The 21867-nt window shown below is 52.2% G+C and overlaps 1 protein-coding gene across 1 annotated transcript; it reads left to right on the plus strand.

Moving 5' to 3' along the window:
* Positions 1 to 14869: 14869 nt before the first annotated feature.
* WNT8A (Wnt family member 8A) lies at positions 14870 to 18360 on the plus strand. Its single transcript, XM_052771919.1, has 6 exons — positions 14870 to 14940; positions 15032 to 15065; positions 15284 to 15422; positions 16399 to 16524; positions 16652 to 16794; positions 17794 to 18360. The coding sequence occupies exons 1-6, from the start codon at positions 14870 to 14872 to the stop codon at positions 18358 to 18360; spliced, it is 1080 nt and encodes a 359-aa protein (XP_052627879.1).
* Positions 18361 to 21867: the final 3507 nt, after the last annotated feature.

Below are 21867 nucleotides of genomic sequence, written 5' to 3' on the forward strand. Positions count from 1 at the left end.
TCACTTTGCATTGCCACAGCATCTAAAGAGCACGGACAGGTTAGGAAGAGTTACCCCAGGCCCCCCACAGGTCTCCCTGGCCAGCACACAGCCCCTCTCCGTGAGCACGTACACCCGTATCCTGCAGAATCCTGGAGGCCCAGATTGCACTGACCCCCCAGGTACCCCCCAACTGCCTTCGCAGCAGCCTGGAGACTTCACTCCCTTTCCCTGTGTCACTCAAAAGAGTGTTTCAGGGGAACTCTGAGGGGCAAATTTTGTATGCTAGTAGCTTCTAAGCTTTTAAACCCCCAGCTTGGCAGCAGGCATGAGTAAGATGGGAAGTTGCTGGCCGGCTTCAGTCCTGTTCAACAGTAGGTTAGAGGTCTCAGAGACAAGTACCTGCTTACAAATTCCATGAAAAATTGTTGGTTGGCCTGAGAAAATGCTCAAGTTAGCACCCCAGATGGGAGAAGGGCTGCAGCACCCTCTCCACAGCTTTTTTTCTCTCTTTAGCCTGTCAAGATCCAATCAACCCTGGGACATCTGCAGCACACATAGCCTTTGGCCCATCTAATATCAAGCAATATAGGAATGCAGAAAGGTGGGAGAAGGCAGGAAAATTTATTATTGCACTCATTTTCTGGGATGAGAAAGAAACCTTCAGCAGCACAGGACACAGACCTTCAAAGCAAGCAAGGGTTCCCTAAATCTCTATTACTGTTGGTGCAATAACATCCTCACTGATCTACAGAGGGCTCAGCAAAAATAGCCTCTGGTACCAGCTCAGGGGACTCTCAATTACATGGTATCACATTATGTCTGGAATTAATTTGCAATCATATTAGAAAAACAAGTGCTTACTCTGGGAAGATAAACTGCTGTCCCTGGAGCTTCGGTTTGATCCTACTTGTGCTGAGAAATAGGAATAATTCTGTGTACTTCAACAGGGCTACTCCAGGTTTATACCGGTGTAAAGAGAGGCAGAAACTGTGCTACAGGCTTCAGAAAACAGAAACGAATGGTTGCGGTGGTGTTTAGAAAGCACTCATTTACTTAAGGGTTGCTTGACACTTGACATTTAATGTGAATAGTCAGAACTGCAATTAAACAATAGCAGCGTAGCCACAAAACAGGTGACTTTCGGTGGCAATGAAAAGTAAACAGAGGTAGCCAAGAGACTAAGGGAAAACACACGGCATGCAGGACTAGTGATTTCAGTTAGAGCTTCCTTAACGTCAATGACATTCAAAGGGCCAAGACTGCTGTTTCAATGACGACTCATCAGTTTGACGTTGCTGCTGTTTTCTTTCCATGACCAAGTTTTTTTGCACATTCTCCTTTGAGGTCCTCATTCCCCTTGGAACCTGACTCTAAGGGGGTTCTTTAGGGTCTGCTGGATCTGTTAATACTCATTTTTATTTAAAGGGTGAAGAATGTGAGAGGTTGAGCAACAAGGAATACAGTGCTATTTTCTTTGTGACTCATGCCCTCCCCTCACCCCCGCATGGCACTGGGGTCAAAGAGCCTTTGACATTATTTAAATATCTGCTTTGATGACGGTTCCTTCATGGAGAGGGCACTCAGAGACAGCACTTAGAGCAACAACACCTACTGGAAACTCATACAGCTAATACCGTTCAACCAGATTACCCGTTACTTTTCCACAGGATGACTTTTAAGCACCATATTGCACTCAGCGGGTAAGCCCGCAGACTAGACTTTTTGCTTGTTCTTGCCAGGAGACAGCACTTTGTTCCACATGACGATCTCCCTCCTTCTCTGCCAGTTCAGAGCATCTGCCAACTCACTCGGCACAACACACTGTAAATCACAAAAAAACTCTTTGACACAACTGAGCCAGTGGCCGGCATCTGTGCCCCCAGGTTCTCCCAGAATCTCAAGGTCTGGGCTGCGTCCTAAAGCCTGCACTTTGCAGGAAGAAGGGAAGGAAGGTCTGGCCAGAGCAAGAAAACAACAGAGATATTCTCCTCTTGTGTTTGTACAGACACAAAGGATTAGCAGCATGGCTCTAAGGAGCAATGCAAGAGATGAGAGCACTCTCTACAGCTCTGGAGATCCAGATTTGTCCAGGCACTTGGCTCGGAGCTGCTCCTGGTGCAGCTGCAGGGCTCACTGCCCCCATGTAACCTCCTCCTAATTTAGCTGTTTGCATTTAAAGCCTGACCCCATAAACCCAAAGTCTCAGTGCTTGTGTACACATGTCTCACCCCACTGAAAAGGCTACACAGACAGGAACCACTTTAACCAAGTTCCCCACCCCTGGATCTGACTGCAAAAGCTGTTGAGCTTCAGCAAACTACACAGCAGCTGCACACAGGGAAAAACTCCTCAAGGTTAAAGGCCAGATCTTCCCACCCTTCACCCACCTGCCCCAGGTGGAACAGGGCTTTGTGGCAGGGTTTGGAGATGGTTTCTTTCACCATTAGCAGTTAAGAGAGACTTAAAGACATGTAGTTACAGTACCCTGAGTTGAGAAGCATCCCTCTCTGCTGCTGTGTGAAACCACTTCAGCCCAGGAAATGGATCACGAGATTAAAATTTGTCAAGAGCAAGGACAGGTCTGGCTCCCTGTTATCTCAATCAAAGACCATTACAGCCCTTATCTGTGGGGCAAGCTGGGGATGCAGACCAGGAAGCCGCTCATCATTTAAGGCTGAGACAGTGAATTTTCATCATTCCAGTCATTATACTAAGGAAGGGAGCTACAAGACAAGCCGAATCAAAGACTTTGCCCGCACCTAAGAATCACCTTCTGGGTGTTAACCTGCTCCTGACCTTCACCTTCCTGAAAGAGCATCCTCCAGCGCTGAGACTCACCGACAGCCACCCACTCCAGAGCTAGGATCCTTCCCCAGTCTCCATGCTGGTGAGCAGCTGAGCTGCAGACAACTCCATCAGCAAACTCAACCAGCTCCAGGTGGGAAACTTAAATATTTTTGCCAATTAGCAACAGCCCTCAGCTGTTTGGATCCCTTGCATAATGAGGCATTACCTTGCAACATCTCCAAAGGAAAAACACCTTTGATACTAATCCAGTTACAGCAAAAAAATCACTATATGCAGATAGACACCAGATTTCTCAGCATTGCCATGAAGCCAACCTTGCGCCCTGCATCCCAGGGCCAGGGCCAGCCCTCCCGGGATCCTGGCCAAGTCCACCTGCCCCTGTGAGTCACCTCTAATTGCTCCGCACAGTCGCAGTGAGCCCTGGCTGAGCAGAGGAAAACTGCATTCCTGTCGTTATTATACAGAAGTTATTTGATCCAATAAATCTCATTAGGCAGGCATTTGATAACAGTGAAAGCCAGGGAGGACAAACCCTGAACCCAGCGCTCCTAAGAAAAGGGCACGTGTGTGTTGCATCTCAGTCGGAGCCTGGTTAAAACCACCTGGAGATCCTGCTGATCCCAGCTCAGATACCACAGACCAAGACCCAAAGCACATGTGGGGTTTTTTTCCAAACATGTTTGGGGGTTCTGTCTTATTTGGGTCACTAGCCCCGTGGCTGCCAAGGCATCTCATAGCAAATCTTTAGGTCCAGCTCTGCAGCGCTGAGGGCAATCGGCTTTGGCCAGGTGGCTGGTTTACCACACCGAAAGCTGAGATGCCCGTGCAAGGCCAAGGCTGGAGAAGTCTTGGCTTTGGGGACACACCTTTGTGTTTTTCTGTTCTGCTGGTGGTGGTGCCCCTGATGCAGCAGAGACCTCTCCTACTAAGTGATGAACAGGGAAAGAAACAAGGGGGAGATGTGAAGGAACACAAACTCAGCGGGATCAGGGATCTGAGCTGCGGCCGCGTAGGAAGGAGGAGGTCGGGGGGCCGGGAGCGCAGCCGGGAGGTGCCCACGGCAGCAGAAACTCCAGGCAGAAGAAGCCAGGGTGGATCTCATGCCTCTGCCCAGCTCCCCCCCTTGTTTTTTTTCCAAAAACACAGGGTGAAAACAATAGTCTTTTAAAAAGCACTAACCTTCTTGGTGCCAAGCTGGGGGAACCTCCCACACCGCACACAGGCAAACAAAGCCGCTGTGTCCTCCCGGAGCACGGGCAGCCGGCCCCGGCCGCTCCACCTGCTCCCACCCCACGGGTCTGCGTGTTCCCGGCAAGCTCCGGCCGTCCCAACCCGATCCTGGGCACCGAGACGTGTCCCGGCAGCAAAACCCGCTCAGCCTTGAACGTGAAACGCGGCGCGGGGAGGGTTGGGGCTGAGCCAGAGTGTGTGGGAGCAGGTGTGTGCGTGTGCGGGGGTGTTTCTCCAGCTCAAACCCAACGCCGCTCAAACTGACAGCAGGGTAAGCTCTCGTTTCATCTTCTGCGGCGGGTATCTGTGCCGGGAAAGGCGGCTCCGTGTGCTTTCTGTCTTGTCAGAAAAGCTGGCTTGGGAAGGAACAGTTGCTGGGGATGGTTCACGCACATCTTGTACGCTGTGCTGACAACAGCTCTTGACAACTCCTACCATCAATTGCAAATCTCACAATGCTCCGCGTTTGCTTCGAGGCCCGGCTCCAGAATTCATTCGATCGATGGGGATTCAGGAAAAAAGGAGGTGGAGGGGGGAGCAAAAGGGGGTTTCTAGCCGCTGTGGTCAAAGACACACGTGAAAATGGGGTCTTTTAGGGCTCCAGCAGTAGGCACTGAACGAAAAGAATGAGATTTTTCAAAATAAAACAACAATCTCAGGAATTTTAAGCTGGTCTCGTGAATTTAGAAGCCAACTCAGTATCAAAATTTTTGGATTTGGCAAAGTTGCAAAAAGCAGGGAGGAAAAAAATGATGTGTGACTCCGAGTGGGTGTTTTCAAACAGCATCTTGTTTGGGGAAAATAATCTCTCTTGGTCTGCTTTGTTTTCTCGTGATGCTGGAAATAATTCTCCTCCTCAGAGAGAAGAATTGGGTTTTTCTTTTTCTGTCTCATCATGGGAGATACCCCAGGTCACGCCTGACCACAACTGGTCCCCCCATCCCTGCTACCACCTGAGTCACTACCTCAAAGTGTTAAAGAAATGCATGTACGGCTCCTATATCACACGTTTCATTTAGCAATGAAGAAATCAGCCGTGAGATGCCCTGGGTGAAGGCATACCCTTTTGGGCCTGAGCCCAAGGGCAGGGGATGGAGGCACCAGGGATGCCCCAGGGCAGCCGGATTGCTCCTGAGACCCTTCTCTCCAGGGAGCAGGAGTAGCAATAGTGCCGTAATATCTCCATAGTGGCTTTATAATAGCTCCAGCCTCCCCACCGCTCCTCCTGACGTGGACCATTTTATTTCTGTCCTGTCCAGGCTCCTATTTCAGTGGGAGCTGGGTAACCCAAGCCCACGGCGCTGCTTCGTGCCAACTCTGGCCATCAACTGCCGGGCATCAGCTCCGGCACGGACCTCAGCTGGTATCGGCAAGGGTGGGAAGGAGCGAGGGTGTTTGGAGGGAGAAGGCGTCAAACAACTTTTGTGCCAGCTGCAGTTCTCCCACATTGGCAGACATCCCCAATAACGCTAATGATTTTGGTGGCGTTAATCCAGATTGAGACGGGGGCAGCTAAAACGATACTAGCCTGGGCGCGGGAAGGCTGCGGGCGCCGCTGGAGAGTTGCTCTTGCCCACCCAGCACTCCCCACATCTTGGTCATGTAAAAAAGGGAGGTGTTTGCTCTACTGAGGGCTTCAGAGCGGGGAAAAACCTGGAGGAAACTTCTCCCAGCGTGAGCGAGTGGGGATTTGTCGTGACAATATGATAAACATGGTCCTGCCCAGACATACCCCTGCCACAGGGCAGCCCTGGGGCGGCACGGCACAGCATGGCACGGCACGGCACGGTGCTCCCTCCCAGGGGTGTGCCGCCCCGCTTGGGTCCACGCTGGCATCGCCTCTTCTAACACACCCAGCTGAAAATCATCACGTCTCTGTTTTAACAGACCTCTGGCACCATTTTATTATCACGCTGCTTTAACATCCCAAGCGCAATGTGCGCGGCTGGAGCTCCAATTTATTTTTACTTCTCTTTTAATGCGTTTCACGAATACCCAGGGAATTGGAAATGTCAGGACACCGGCGTGGCTGTATCAGCTGCAGGAATCTGCCTCCCTGTTCAATAGGTAATTGAAGACTATTTCAAACGGGAGCTGCCTCGACGTGAGTGTTGGCTCCTCATGGCGCTGACCCTGGCTTCATATATTTTCTAGCTCTACAAAGGGCTAATAAAGCTTTAACTTACCTGCTTTTCTAAACTTTACATCTGAAGCATTCAGCGGTGCACGGGCAAGGTGGAAATAAAAGAGCTTAACCTAAAATAGCACTCAGTATTCAGATCGGGCTAAAAAATATAAATCCCAGAGCCATGCTCAAATGGCAGGGATGCTATTTCTCTCTGTAACGCCGAGGTAAATGCACCAACTGGCAACACCCATTGGTGGCTTCGGTCCCTGCATCAGCATGCACCGAGTCCCTGGGGAGGGGTCCTGCTTTGGGGGACGGTGCCACACTCGGACCCCTCGGAAAGGCAATTTATTGAGCCTTGAGATTAACCCCCTGGGCACTGCTAACTCCTGCATAAGCCAAGTAGGAACCAAAACACCGATGGGAGCAGGGCCGGGATTCCCCGTGGGCACTGGGTGCCTCCAGCCAGACCTGCCGGCGTTCAGGACCGGCAGCACCCAGCTTATCCTGCAGTTGATGTATATTAACGATGCCAACCTCACCGTGGGGGATTTAAGCTAGGTGGGCTGCCAGGGAGGTGAACTGGGCAGGATTTAGGAAACCTGTGCTCCGGACCACTCTCCTTGAGCAAGTCTCGTCATCTCATCACACTTTGGTTTCACCACGTGAGGACTGGGAGCGGTGATACCGATGGCCTTCGTGCACCAGAGATGCCTGGGCAGCCTCCCTCCCTCCCATTCACACAGGCAGCAGAAGTCCGGTGCAATGCAGAGTCCCTGAATACGGTCTCCATTATTTCCCAGTAGTTACGTGCAGACAAGCTTTCCTGTCCCTGAAAGGACATTTTGCTAAAATATTGCTCCTTGTCGCTCTGCGTGCGGCCAAACAAACCACAGAGCCACAATACGGATTTTTTTTTTTTAATCAATACAGCTTGAAAAACCCAGGGAAGGGCCAGCCAACCTGAGCAACGAGCATCGAAAAAACATCAGAGGTTGTTCTGGCAGGTGGGATCACTGGGTGGCTTTTACCCCAGCTGCCACTTTTGCTACTCAGATGGAGGGGACTTTGCAAACCTGTCCCATCCATACCTGTCCACCGGCCGGCCGAGCACTGGCAGTGTCCCAGCCTTGCTCTGCCACCGGACACTGGTGGGTGCTGGGACGGGCTGGGATGGGTGTGCGGTGTGGGGACATCCCACAGGGGGGAGCCTTGTCACCAGCCTGCAGGTGACACTGCCCTGGGACACTGCCCGGGGGACATCATCCCTGGGGGGACACATCATCCAGGGCATCCCCACCGGCCACTGCATCCACTCAGGCTACGCTGCACCGTTGTGTTTGATCCCACCACGGTAAGTTTTGTTCCGTTTCCACCCTCTCTGAATTGAAGGATGCAAAACGTACTGTTTTCATCCTCCGTGGGGCTGGGCAAAGCTCCCTCCAAAACTACCACAGTTCAAGTTTTCAGAGCTGATCTGGAATTTGGGGAGGGAATACGATCACGGAAATCTGTTTTCAAAGGGTGTCACTGGGAAAAATTCATCCCATGGAAGGTCCTAATGCGTCTCCGTGCCTGGAGGATGCTGACAAGCTGGACCCGTGAACTGGATCCCCACCTTACATGTTCCCATCGGGTCAACTTTAAACCAAACAGTAAAGGCCTAAAACTGGTTTAGTAAAACCAGAGACCTTGCCACGAGTTGTCACCTCACTCTAAACTCAGGTAACACTGGAGATGTCTCCTCCCACCTCAAAGATTAATAAATGCATGGCACTGCCTTCGTCCACAAACTGATTAAAGCGTCTATATGAACATGACATCAGTGCCCTGCTCCATTAAGGAATGGAAATACGCAGCTCGATGCCTGCGAAAAGACAGGCAAGGCAAGAAGAGTTTCCTTGGGGGGAGAAGAGCAAAGTGCCGGAGCCTCAGCGGGCACCACGGGGGACAGCGAGCCCCCGAGCAGCGCAGATTCCCCACTGCCTTTGTGGGGCAAAACAGGTGCCAGAAGCAGGTTTTCTCCTCATTTTGTTTTTCCCAGCAAGACTCAAAGAACTTTTAAAGTTGCCGTCCAGCCCAGGATCCCCCAGAGGAAGCCTCAGCTTTCTGCACTCAGAATCACCTCTGTCTAAAGAAATAAAGATGAGTTTTAAGAAAATACTTGTAGCTCAATTCACCATTTTCTTCTGCAAGTCTCAAAACCTCCTACACTCAGTGTGCCAGACACAGCCGGCACTGACACACGTATGCTGCAGCTCAGAAATTAAGATCTTTGGGCTTAATCTGTTCCCCATGACACAAAGTGGATGGGGGACAGGCGGGGTGACACAGCCGCAGCCGCCAAGGGATATTGCGAGGAACCACGCTGGGAAAGGCTGGGAAGCACCGCGTGAGCCAGGTTGTAATCAGTTAATTTAACTTGAGTTTGGCCGGGAATGATTAAGAAGGAGGTGATAATTTTCCTCTGTATCAAGCGCCCAATCTCTTCCTGGACAGGCTTTTATCTGCTGAGGTGACACATTGCCAGGACCGAATGCCCAGGCAGTAACCTATCTGCTGCACTAACACTGTTTTACATGACACTTCCTTTAAAGAAGGAGAGAAAAACAAAGCACTTGTCCCTACTTTATAATGTTGCTGTGTAAACAGCCCTGTAGGCTTTGAAGGACACACCTAAAGGAGGCAGGTGAGGTGAGGCTGATCAGGTCACGGAGCTGCCTCTCCGAGGCCGACCGACCGGGTGGCTGAGTCCTCTCGAGAGTCACCGAGATCTGAAGGTTGATCTCAACGGGGATGTTTTACTCTGCCCCGCTTTCTGGGGCAGCTCGAGACACGGCAGGACCAAGTTCGGACACGTCATTGCCCAAAAGTAGCTGTGCATCATTTTCGGGTGCTGTGGAGACGGAGGCATGGAGTAGCCACTGGGATTTAGGAAAGTCAGCCAGGATGGACCAACAACCCCACAACAACCCTTTTTCCAGGTGTAGATGCTCAGCAAGGAAAAGTTTTGCTCCTCTGGAAGGGCCGGGAGAGTTTGGGGCAGGAGATGTGACCTCCCTCCGCAGCGCAGAGGGGATGCTGGTGCCTGCACCTTGGCAGAGGGCTGTGCCAGAGCTTTTATCGCGATATTTGACTCTGCAGGCTCATCTGCTCGTTGCCCCCGTGCTGGGAGGGCAAGGGAGCTGCTTTTGGGAGTCTGGAAAGGGGTGAGGACAGGGAGACAGAGGCTTAGGAGGGCAGCGGGGAAGTCACTGGAGAGAGGAGACAGTGGAAGAACACAGCTTTAAAACATGCAATGCAAAACCAGGAGGAAGGAAGGGGAAGAAATACCCTTTATCTGCTTGCAAGTGAAACAGCCTTGTTCTTCCCATGAGCAACGTCCCGGCTTGGCTCCTGGGCTGAGGTTGCCGTCTCGAACGCTCGTGGGAGCTTCTGCTCCGGCAGGCGTGCAGCTCGCCCGTGCCTCGGCACACCACCGCTCGCAGCCTCCCCGAATCGACTCGGCCAGGGGTTGCCACCTTCCTGGCTCGCCCCACACCAACAAACAGCCATCCCGGCCAGACCAGCCGCTCGGCTCCACACCCCGGTGCCGGGGGACGGCCGCTGGGATCCAGGGCTGGCAGCACCCCGTGGGAATCTGGGGATCAACAAGTGACTTTACCCCAGGGAAACGGGCACTGCTGCTCGCAGGGCGAACAGCCCCCTCCAGCCATGGCCCCCGAGAGCGGAGGAGCCGTCGATCGGGCTGGAGGGGCCCTGACCCGTCATCCAGCCCGTGTCCCCCCCCACCACGGCAGGGCCATGCTCACCAGTCTCATTCCTGACATGTGATGGGCCCCCAGCGAATTAAATCTACCCCGAGTCCCTTGCTCTGCCTCTTGCTGATGGAAAAAAGAGGTTTTTCCTCCCTCGTTTGCTCCGTCTTCTCTTTTCTAGCCCAAACCCAATGTCCTGTGCACACATGCCCGAGAGCTCCGCAATGCTCCGGGGCCATTTTTACAACCCCCATCGGGACATTACGCTCTTCCTGAATCACCTTGACAGCCCTTGCTGGGAAGCGTCCTTGTTCCCAGCTGGCTTGTGGCTGGAAAAGTCAGAATTTGGTTCCAAACCCAAATTTTTTCTTCCTGAAACCAAAAGACGTAAAGCCCAAACTGTGCAACCTGGAGCCTCCTGGGTTTTGGCATCTGAGGGTCCTGGATTCTACTCCAGAATGTGCTTCCTTCGTAGCAGAGCTGCTTACCTTGGACTTGCTCGTTCCTGGCCTTTCTGATGAAATTCACTCCTCGCCCCATCACACCGCACATGAGGCTCTGTTGGGAATCAGGATTAAAAGTAAGACAGAAAAACTGGTTGCATTGGTACAACTGAGAGGGGACAAAGTGCTACGGGGAGGCAGGAGAAAGGAACATCTCAGGATGATTTTGTCACTAGGAAAGCACGTCCTAAACTAGCACTGTTGGACGTTTTAACCTTGTTTTCAGTGAACATCAAGCCGCTTCTAACTTTGTGCCAAAATAGAAATGAAGAGGACTAAGCCCGTGGGATAGGTGTGGCATAAAAACCTGATTTCGGTTTCACCTCCATCCTCAATTACCATTCATTAATCAAAACGTATTTGTTATACAGGCAAAACTCCCACCAGCGTTGCCGGGTCCAGGGCTTGGGTCCTGATGGTGTTTGCTCCCGCTGGGAACCGCAGCAGCCCACGAGGGACCGCGCAGCAGGCAGAGCAATGGGGACATATTTTCCCCAATACGGGAAAGTTGGGAGGACTAAAAAAACCCCAACAATTCCTGCGTAGAGCTGAGCATGCAGCAGGATCGCCCTGCGGCTGCAGTCCTCCGTGATGGAGTATTTTGAAGCAAAAGAACATGTCCCCTTCGCTGGCTGTGTACAGACCAAGGACGTGGCATCACCCGCGGGGGCTCGGGTGGCTTCCCGGGGCGAGCGGTGTGGGAGAGCACCATAAAACATCCTCCACCTCGCCAGCGAGGGGGTGGCTTTCTAATTACCCAGGTGGATTTTTATTGTGATGAAGCCAGCAGCGCAGGATTTGACGCTAGGGGTCTGAATGTGTCACCTGCCAGGGGCAATTTAGCAAGTGGTCTGTGCTTTATTTTCCTGTTGTCCACAGCCATGGGGCTCACCGACCCGACAAGCCGAGAGCCCATGCCTGCGGGACCCGGCAGAGTGTGTGGCACTTATATAAACCGATTTATGTCCTGTCTGCCTGCCCTTAAACCCCACATTCTGCTGTGAAGAGGGTTTTATGGGTGCATGGGGCTGTACACAGGATTAATGTCTCTTGACTTGGGGCAGATACCAAAATATTTTAGGATTTTGATTGTCTCATGCAAAGCACTGGCCGTTTGGTCACGTAGCAAGAAAATAAGAACAAAGCATCAACATTTTATCAGCAAAGCCAAGGGGCTCCAGCTGACGTTGAGCACACCGCCTTCCAAACAGCCTGCCCTGCAGCAGCACGTGGAGCCAATGCAAACTCCCGCGGTGCCACCGTGCTGGGCAGCTGACGGCTCGCTTGGAGGTCCGAGGCTGCCCAGAACAACTGATGCTTCATTTTCTGCATAACCAGGTAAATTCAACAGAATTTTCCTTTCAGATTTTTTTTTCCCCATTCAAGAGCAAACTAAAAGCAAGTTTCTAGGCAGCGAGAAAACCAAAAAGAAACTCCTTTGGCATCATTTCACAGATGGGACTACAGCTGAGGAGACACGGGCTGCGACCGGCGGGCTTTTCTCATGGGTGATGGGGGAGCACCCAGCCCTGCAGCCCTCCAGAACCCAGCCGGGCTTCGCCCACGCGCGCCCAGTGATGTACAGAGCAAAGCACCGAAATCAGCTTCTGAACAGCTACACCCAGTCCAGCTCTGCCACTGATTTACCCCGAGATCTCAAGACCACCTGTCTCTGTGCCTCAGTTTACCCAACTGCAAACAGAGACAGCTATATTTAATCTCTTTTACTGCAAGGACATTGCATGAAGCGCTCTATAAGTGCAAAATGTATTAACACAGCAAGACCAAAGTCTGCTTTTGCCTAAAGCGGGGAAGTCCTGCGGTGATACGACTGGGATCGTTGCAGTCCCATCGGTTTGCTGGGCTGGATGACCCCGCAGAAGCGCTGGCTCCCGCTTCCCAGGACCGAGCTGTAAACGCGGAAGAAAAACTGCAGCAGTGCAGGAAAGCTTGTCCCAGCACGCTGCTTTGTTTGCTGACAGCTACTGTGAGTGCCAACATTACAGGTGACTTTTAAGATCCCTGTGACTTTAATTGGAAAGGACATTTTTAATAGCCCAAGCAAATAGCTGTGTGAACCTGCCAAATGCAGTGACTGCTTGCGGCAGAGCTTCACACCCAGAGACGCTGTTATTCTTCTGGCGTGTGATAGGAATATCATGTGTGAACTGACATAGCAGACACGCCAACATTTTTTTAGCTGTACAAGCTCTCTGAGACAAGAAAAAAACCAAAAACATCAATATGCCCCCAAGAGAGCCAGAGACAAACCCCAAAATTACCTGCATGCATATAGAAAATGCACAGCAGATTTCCAAACCGTATGCATGGGCTTTAATCAATGAACTTCACTGATACATGGGAAACACTTTATTCCCAGTAATTGTTCTTTGACAGCTCTAACAAGTAGGATCTGTTCGGGATGGTAATGATTAAAATGCTGACTCACAGAGGGTTTTGCCATGTTGGCGGGACTACACCAGCTTTGTGCTCACTTGGAAGGTATTTTGCATCCCTGCTTTTCAACCAATCTGCAATTTTAATCCTCCGACTGCAAACAGTTGTTTGCGGCTTTGCCCGACTGACTCCAGGTTTCCCTTCTGCAGGGTCTGGAGGGAGAGGCTTTTCCTCTCGCTCCCTAACGGGCGGCAGGACAAGGAGAGTCCCTGTGCTTTCTACAGCCGGGAGCAGCAAGGAGCTCCTCTGCCGGCTCCTGGGAAGGAGGGAAGAGAAGTGACAGCCCCCCAGCTGCCTGGGACCTGAGCCGATAGACCCGCGCTTCCGACATCCAGCGCTGCCATGTGTAAAACCATAGGGCAGGTTGGTGGCTTCGCGATGCTCTCGTGCATTTCACGGCAAGACAGCAAAGTACTTGGCAAAGGTGCAGCCTCCTGCCTGACCGCAGTGCCGCTGGCTGCGGCTGCTCGCCCGGGTGCAAAAATGGGGTTTATCCCCGTGTGGCCCCGTTTCCTCGTGGCACGGCCCTCCAGGTGCCACGTGCGGTGCAGTCCCATTCCCTCGAACCCCACGTTTGCAGCCCCTTCGTGAGTCCCCTTGCAGCAGCAGCAATTAACACCAGGAGATGGGTGTACCCAGGGGTCAGCCGGGGAGCTGAGAGGAGGAGGAGGAGGAGGAGGAGGAGGAGGAGGAGGAGGAGGAGGAGGAGGAGGAGGGCAGCACCTCTACCCCGCCATGGAGCCAGCGCCGGGCAGATGCTGCAGCCCTGTGCCACGGGGCAGTGCCCGGCAGAGCCGACGGGCTGCTTGGCACTGCTGGCATGGCACGGCACTGTTTTTGGGCTAAGCACCCACACTGCCCCGCTCAGCAGGCAGGATCCCTGCCCAGGGTGAGCCAGTCCCCAGCTGGGACCATTCAGCCAGAGGAAAACAGACCAAGAAGTTTCCATGAACACCGTCTCGCTGTTGCTCCATCCGCAGCATTACAGCTCCTTTAGAGCCCTTAATGATATTGGCCGTAACTATTAAGAGGCTTTTTTGGGTTTCCTCTGATAAGGATTTTCCTTTCCTGAGCACAGCCGATGGCTCAGCAGCGGCGGAGGCCCCTCGCTCCGCTCAGGGGGTACGGGCAGGGCTCCTGGCTGCGGAGCCAGCAAGCAGCCGTGCTTCTGCTGCGGCAGCCTTCACCGTAGGGAAATTACTAACCCCAGAAAACTGTTCCCCTAATTACAGCATTGGAGCATGGAGCAAACCACATAAATGATTCACACAGTGTTCCCAAGCTGCAGCCGCGTAAATTAGAGAGATTTCCAAACACTCCCGAGCCGTGCAAGCTGTTATCAGAATGGAAATGCAGAAACTTTTGACGTAAAGAGGCGAGAAGGGAAAAAAAGCCCCGCCGTTAAACGCATCTCTTCAGATCAAGAAGAGCTGGGAGGTCTATCCCCTATAGATCTTTAGAGAACGGTTGTTAAAACTCCTCGGGGAGTTCTTGTAGGAGGGAGCAGGCGGATAGCAGGGGAACTATAGAAATGCATCAGCTTGTTATTTCGGAGGGACGCAGGGACTGAGCCTCTGCTGGCAAGCAGAGGATGAAAAGGAGAAGGCAAGCGGACTTGGAGCCAAGAGAAAGGGATGGCTGGCGGTGGGGAAGAGAGTTAAAAGTGTCCCATTGTTAGGGAAGTTTGCTCTCCTCCGGACCATCCCGCTCCCAGGGACACCGCACCGCCTTTTGAAGTGCAACCTTAGGCGGTTCCTTGTCACCCATTGGAGCGGGAGCTTTTTTACCACATTAAGTCATTGGGTAGCAAATGAATGGGGGGTTTTGACTATTCACAACTTCACCTTATAAATATCAGGGCTGTAGGTTCCTGCAGCTTTCCTCCATCCCCATAGCTCACCTTGGGAAGGAGCGGAGGGAGGCGGCCCTGCTCGCTCAGGGACCTGCGGTGCGGAGAGCTACGGATCAGCGAAAGGGATCTAACCCCGCTCCTTGTGACAGCCATGAAGAGAAGCACCTTCCTCATCCTCTCCATCGCAGGGGTCTACGGTGCCGTTCTCCACGCAGCAGCATGGTAGGGTCCAACTCAGCGGAAAGGGCATATTTTAGGGATGCTCTTCAGCCTGTGGTAAACTGCGCGATTCATTCTCTTTTCTTTGTTTCAGGTCTGTGAATAACTTTCTGATGACAGGACCTAAGGTAATTAACACACAGGCTGTCAGTAATTTAAGTAAAGTAGAGCAATTTCATTTTGCAAATGGGAAATAGGACTTTTCCAAGGAACCCCATTTCCCAGAGCATATTGGCTCCAAGTCCTGCCGAGTAAGGAGAGAAAGGACTCGCAACCTCTTTACGCCTGTTTTCATTGATAAACGGTAAAACGCGGTGGGTTTTAACCCCGCTGTTTCCCGTGCCAGGCTTACCTGACGTACTCCAGCAGCGTGGCGGCCGGGGCGCACAGCGGGATGGAGGAGTGCAAGTTCCAGTTCGGGTGGGAGCGCTGGAACTGCCCCGAGAGCGCCCTGCAGCTCTCCACCCACAACCGGCTCCGCAGCGGTGAGTGCGCCTTTACCTGCCGGCACCAGCATCCTCGTCCCGGGATGCCTTTGGGTACGAGCCGGGATGCGCTCCGGAGAGAGCTGGGGCTGCTAATTAAACCGACGGATCGAGAAGGGCTTTGGTGTCCCCAAAATCATGGGGTTTTTTCCTCTAACCCTATTAATTGGTGTAATGAATAGCGCTAACGTTTTTCTAGGAATCCCAGGCGCTCTCTGGATCTCTATCCGTGCTAGGCTAGAGCTCGGTCCTTCCCGCAGTGCTGCTCCGTGGGCTTGCTCCTGCCACTTTGTGTGCAGCATCCCAGGGAGCGGAATGCTAGAGGCACCTGAGCTTGCAGTGGGGAGAAGCGCAGGAGAGACGAAGGGAGAAACCAGACATGCGCTAGGAAACTGTCTTTGTAAGAAAGTTGTGGATATATTTCAATACTATCTACTTCAACAAGCAGAAATCTCTTTTTTCCCAGAGCAGCATCTCTATTTGAATCTGTTAGGAAAGCCAAAAAAGAAACTAAATTAGAAGTGTGGGTGCAGACAGCTGTTAGCACAGGTTCAACGACCTACCGACTGAAACAAGATCAATGACGATTTTCCCCGGCAGGCACGAACATACCCCCCCCCCCCCGAGCAGGAAAGGACAGAGGCAAACTGAGTGCCAGGTGAAGGGAGTGATAACTAACCTTGGCCAGAGCAGGACTGGGGCATTCCCTTAATTAAGATCCTACTCTTGCCAAGAAACTCCATCCTGTGCATGGACACCTGCATAATATTACACCAAATTGCTGAAACCCTTGATCCTGAAGCCTGAAAAGACTCCAGTCATGAGCAGTTAATTTCTGTAGCACCTTACCTTTTGCACAGACTGTTTTTTCTTTTTTCCTTCTCCCACCTTTGCAGCGTGGGAGATCTTCATTCCCAATAAACCGGGACTGATGTCTATGTTTGCACGTGACAGCTTTTTTTCCCCTCTCCCCCAGCTACCCGGGAAACGTCCTTTGTACACGCCATCAGCTCTGCTGGCGTCATGTACACCCTCACCAGGAACTGCAGCATGGGAGACTTCGAGAGCTGCGGCTGCGACGACTCCAGGAACGGCCGCGTCGGTGAGCTGCGGTCTCAAAACGGGCTGACATCATCTATCTCTCCATCCCCACGTGCAGCCGCCCGGATTCCAGGGCAGAATTTGGCCCGACGGGGCAGTTCTGCGCTTAGCGTGCATCTGTCTTGCAGGTGGCCGAGGCTGGGTCTGGGGAGGATGCAGCGACAACGTGGAGTTCGGGGAGAGGATTTCCAAGCTCTTTGTGGATGCTTTGGAAACAGGACACGATACCCGCGCACTGATTAACCTGCACAACAATGAAGTTGGGAGACTTGTAAGTCAAATACTTATTAATAATAATAATTGTAATAATAATGTCTATATTGAAAACAAAATCTGAGAGTCTGGTAAGCTGTTCAGGTCCCCACCTCCAGCCCTCTGTGACAATCTGACACCTGTAGTGTTTGCATGGGGAAAAAACCTCAGCCAGAATCTGACCTTAAACCTGAACTGCTGTAAGAGTCGTTCCCACTTCCAGCTTCAGCAGCTGGGTGCAAAGCAATTAACTACTCACACACCACTTATTCAGAAATGCATGGGTTTTATACCCACCTAGAGCTTGTCTGGTCTGTAAAACAAAACAAGAACCACCTTACTTTCTTGCAATATGCACTTCCAAGCTATTTGGCTGGGAAAGCCAGGTGTAGCCAGACTTGCCCCCCGCTCCCCGCCTGGGCCGGCATAAGCTCTCAGCATCTTGCCAAACCTCCTTGTCTGTAAAAACAAGGATGGCAACACTTAACATACCTATCTCATAGGGTGTGTCGAGACTTAATCTCACATAGATACCAGTGATTGGGACCTTATAAATACCAGAGGGAGATAGGTAGATAATATCTGTGAAGTGCTTGGCCTGGAGGAGATGCAGAGAGGTTGGGTATGATTATTCCAAAGCAGTTTCACACGTTTTAAATGAAACCTCTGAGAGGCATGATGGGTCGATGCTGCGATGAGGGAGGTGAGCGGCGTGAGAAGGGCATGACCCGACAAAGGCTCTTTTTTCCTGGCTTGAAGAAACAGCTCCTTCAAGGGCTGGAGACAATAGTTTGTGCCCACTCATTATCTCTGTCCTTTAAATCAGTGAAGAGGGACAGATGTTTTCCAGGAACTGAAATAAGAGCATCAGCTCGTGTCTTGGAAGGACCTGAAGTCATGCCCCGCATGAGCCGCGTTTGACCCACCGTCCCCCAAATTAGAAGTGCCGTAGAGCCTGGTTTTGAGATTTTATCGACGATGCTCTGCTGCTCCTAACTTCTCTACCGTTTCCACCAAGGCCGTGAAAGCCACGATGAAGCGAGCCTGCAAATGCCACGGGGTGTCGGGCAGCTGCAGCATCCAGACCTGCTGGCTTCAGCTGGCCGAGTTCCGCGAGATCGGGAACTACCTGAAGATAAAATACGACCAAGCCCACAAGCTGGAGATGGACAAGAGGCGGATGAGAGCCGGCAACAGCGCCGACAGCCGCGGGGCCACGGCGGAGACCTTCCACCAGGTCCACGCCACGGAGCTCGTCTTCTTGGAGGACTCTCCCGACTACTGCACGAGGAACGCCAGCCTGGGCCACCACGGCACCGAGGGCCGCGAGTGCCTGCAGACCGGCAAGAACCTCTCGCAGTGGGAGAAGAGGAGCTGCCGGCGGCTGTGCACCGAGTGCGGGCTGCGAGTAGAGGAGAGGAGGACGGAGGTGGTGGCCAGCTGCAACTGCAAGTTCCACTGGTGCTGCACGGTGCGGTGCGAGCAGTGCCGGCAACTGGTGGCCAAGCACTTCTGCTCCCGCCGCGATGCCGCCGCCGGCCCCCCCAGCCACATCAAGCGGAGGAACAAGGGCCATAAGAGATAAGAGGGCGGCCGCGGCACCCCGGGAGGACGCCTTGGTGGCCCCACGCTCGGCAGCCGCCGGCGGAGCCGGGGTGGGAAGGAGCGTCCCCGGGGTCCGGAGGGCTGAGCGGGGCACCGCGCCGGGCGCCGGGGTCTCCCGCGGAAGGATGCTGTGAGATTAGGAAGCGCAAGGCGCGGGCGCTGAGGGACCACGGTCCTTCTTGCTTCCATGGTTTTTTCCTCAATATTTACCAGTACCGTCTTTCTTCTTGTGAGTCACTTTATCTCTGGATCGGACAGAGGAAAGAATTTCACTTTTCAGGCGGGCTCAACTCCTCGTGCCACCACCGGCGGGTCCACCAAGGCCAGCGGTGGGGCTCCAGCCCCACGGCAAGCGCGGTGGGGATGGATGCTGTGGCCAAAAGCGGGTCCTGCTGGGCGGCTCCATCCCGGCAGCCCCGGGTACCACAGCCGGGGCAGCCCCGGCCCAGCCGTTCACGCACAGCGGCTGCTCAGCAGCATTTCTAGTGGAAAACTTATGCACTTTCTGATGTGAGAGGAGGTTTTGCAGTGTCATGGTGTGTGTATTACAACAACTGCAGCCTTTTGAGGGCTTTGATAAGTTTACAGGCAGTGTTTACAGATTTCATTTCCCCCCCTTTTTTCCCCCCCTCCTTTTTAGATTTTGTATTTTGGTACCAGAACCCCTGCTCGCAACAGACAGTAGCTTCATGTATTTGTACTGGATGAAATTAAGCAGTTTACAATTCCTACCATTTTTTTTTTTTTTAATTAGCAGATAAGAATTCAGAATTCTTTATGCCTAATGTTGTTTATTAATAAGTTGTATTATTGCTTAGCACAATCTGTTTTCTCTATATATTTTGAAGGTATCCCTAAAGAGGTAGATTTTGGACTGTATTTTGCAATAAACACCACAATGAAAAGGATTGGCTTTTTTCTTTCTGGCTTCCTAGGAGCATGACTTTAGGTGCAAAATTGTCCCTTTCTGTATAAAACCCAGCACTTCCAAGATTTCTCATCATTAATCCAAAAGCCACCGCAGCCAGCGAGAAGGTTGCTCTCCTAGACCTCAATAAAAGTTGGCTCCAGCCTTCAATCCCCGGAGGGTTTGCTTTAATACCTATCACCGTAATATCTAACCTTTTTCAAATGCTGAGTATGCAGGCACTGCCTGGCTAAAGCCAATTTTGAAGCTCCCAACGCCTCTTTAATTTCCCTAGGCCCGACATCTCCCAGACAATGCGAGCCTGCCCCGCTTTGATGTGGAAAGCATCGGCACTCACTGCAAAATTCTTGGAGGCACGAGAGGAGCCCTTTGAACTGAGGGCAGGAGAGAAAACTTGGGGACAGATGTGAATGTGTCTGCTGGTTCCCCGCTGCTCCGGGTGCAAACAGCCCCACGCCACGGCGGGGAGGGCAGGAGGGGACACGCGCTGGCTGCTGCCATCCCAAGCGTGTCCTGCTCTTCTCCCGGCCTCCCCAGGGCTGTACTTCAGCCCGGATTGCTCCCAGGAGTCACAGAGCTGCTCCGGAGGGAGCCAGGGCTGTGCCACCACCCGCACCCATGCTGCAGGGGCAAAGGATGCTCTGCCAGGCTTGCTTTCCAGCCAGGGGAGGAGGAGAAGGAGAGACAACTTAAAAAAAAATAAACCCTACAGCTCTGCCAGCATATTGCGCCCACACTACCAATGCTTTGATGCTATTTTATCCGGGTATTCCTATGGCTCCTAGTGCAAACACAGCCTCAACATAGGCTCGAGCCAAATCAGTAAGCTCAAGGTGTAAAACACACAAGTCGGGAAGCACAACTGACTTCCATGCATTCATTTTTGCAAAGAGCAGTTCATTAAGGCTGGGAGGGCTACGCCAGCGAGCCACTGGTTTGGGGGCTTTTTTGCTGCCTTTGGAGTAGCTGTTTCTAAAACTTCCATAACTAACAGGCCACGCCACCAAAACAAAAAACCCCAGGATTTTTGCACAGCATTGCCACGACAGCATTTGCAACCCACCAACATTTAGGCTGAACTGGAAACGATAAAACCAGACAAAAAAAAGCCCTTTCCTGCATCTTGTGCGCTGGCTGGCTTGTCTGCACAAAAAAACCAGGCTTTACTTTAGTAGCATCTGCTGCGGTTGCCCGGACTGCTGCTGCCCCGGGCCGGCGCTCGGCAGCACCAGCCCCATGCCTGGGCAGCCCCAGGAGCTGCGGGCACGGGGCACTGCCAAAATCCCATGGACCCACAAAATGAGGTTACACAGAGCACACGACAGTCGCTACTGATGTGCACTCAGAGGAGGGAAACAGTGTTTCACCAGGATAACTCCCAAGCACACATAAAAAACATCTTGCTGTTATATCAATAACAGGGTTAATAAACTGCATAGGTAAATCCCGGGAGATGAGGGCTCCCTGTGAGAAGGCATGTTCAGGACATGCTGGGTATCATCTTACGCGTCTCTCTGCAGCATCTTTTCAAACTAACATTACTGCTGAAAAGAAGAAGTGACAGACTCGCAGGTGCCCGTCGCACCAGACCAGATCTCTGTCCCACGCAGGCTCCATCCCAGCGACACGGGGCTGCAGAGAGGAGCAGAGATGCCACAGCCGAGACCGATCCTTCTCCCGCTGAACCCTCCCGTTCCCACCAACCCACAGCCAGGGGCTTGCTGAGCCAGCACTCGCATCCACTGCGTTGCATTTAAATGCTGGAGATGACCTGTTCTTCCTTGAATTTGTCTAATTGATTTTTTTAAGCCATTTACATTTCTGGCACCCAGACTATCTAAGGCAACGAGCATATCTTATGCAAAAGCCAGAGACCAAATGCAAATTGAAGCAAACTCAAGAGAAAGTTATGTACCATCCCATGACACAAATTTCCATTCTCTTTTTATAGCTCACAGAGATAATACCGAGTCTGAACAAATACAAAAACCAACTCTATGGCTTAGAGCTGCACCTTGCCAGAGATATTATGGTCCTGGAGAAGCTGAAGCTCTCTCATCCTCCCCCTTGTTGCTTGGATACAACAGTCATCAATTCTCACTACATTCACTACAAAACAATAGAAATTCAGGATCATCTTAATCCATCACGGCACTGTCAGGGAGCCCCTACACCCCTGCCCACTGGTACTCGGTTTCTGTAACAACACACACAGAAATGCCACGTGCACAGGGTGGCACGGGGTAATAAACCCCGAGGCTGCCTGCAGCACACAGCCCGCCAGGCTGATTTCATCATTTCAGGAGTGATTTTACCTGGGCAGCAAACTCCTGCATCGCAGTTTTTAAAATAAATAACACCGCACACAGCAGAGCAAAGTCCTGTCACCTGCTGATTTGCAAAGGCTCGGTTCTCTGACCAAAGAGCATTTGAAGCGACTGATGATGTCTTCAAACCTGAATGTATTTACTCCTGATTACCCAAAGTCAACTCCAGTTTGGGACACTGATCCCAACCACCTGTAACTCACTGCATGCTTGGAGGAAGGGATGGACTGGT

Source organism: Harpia harpyja, chromosome 20 (assembly GCF_026419915.1).
Source record: "Harpia harpyja isolate bHarHar1 chromosome 20, bHarHar1 primary haplotype, whole genome shotgun sequence".
In the NCBI taxonomy this organism is placed as follows: Eukaryota; Metazoa; Chordata; class Aves; order Accipitriformes; family Accipitridae; genus Harpia; species Harpia harpyja.

Bases quoted from the DNA above. Each gene is read 5' to 3' on its own strand.
- WNT8A (XM_052771919.1), top strand. From the start codon at position 14,870: ATGAAGAGAAGCACCTTCCTCATCCTCTCCATCGCAGGGGTCTACGGT. The intron at 15,423-16,398 runs GTGAGTGCGCCT...CCTCTCCCCCAG, and splicing joins CCACAACCGGCTCCGCAGCG to CTACCCGGGAAACGTCCTTT. The intron at 16,525-16,651 runs GTGAGCTGCGGT...TCTGTCTTGCAG, and splicing joins CTCCAGGAACGGCCGCGTCG to GTGGCCGAGGCTGGGTCTGG.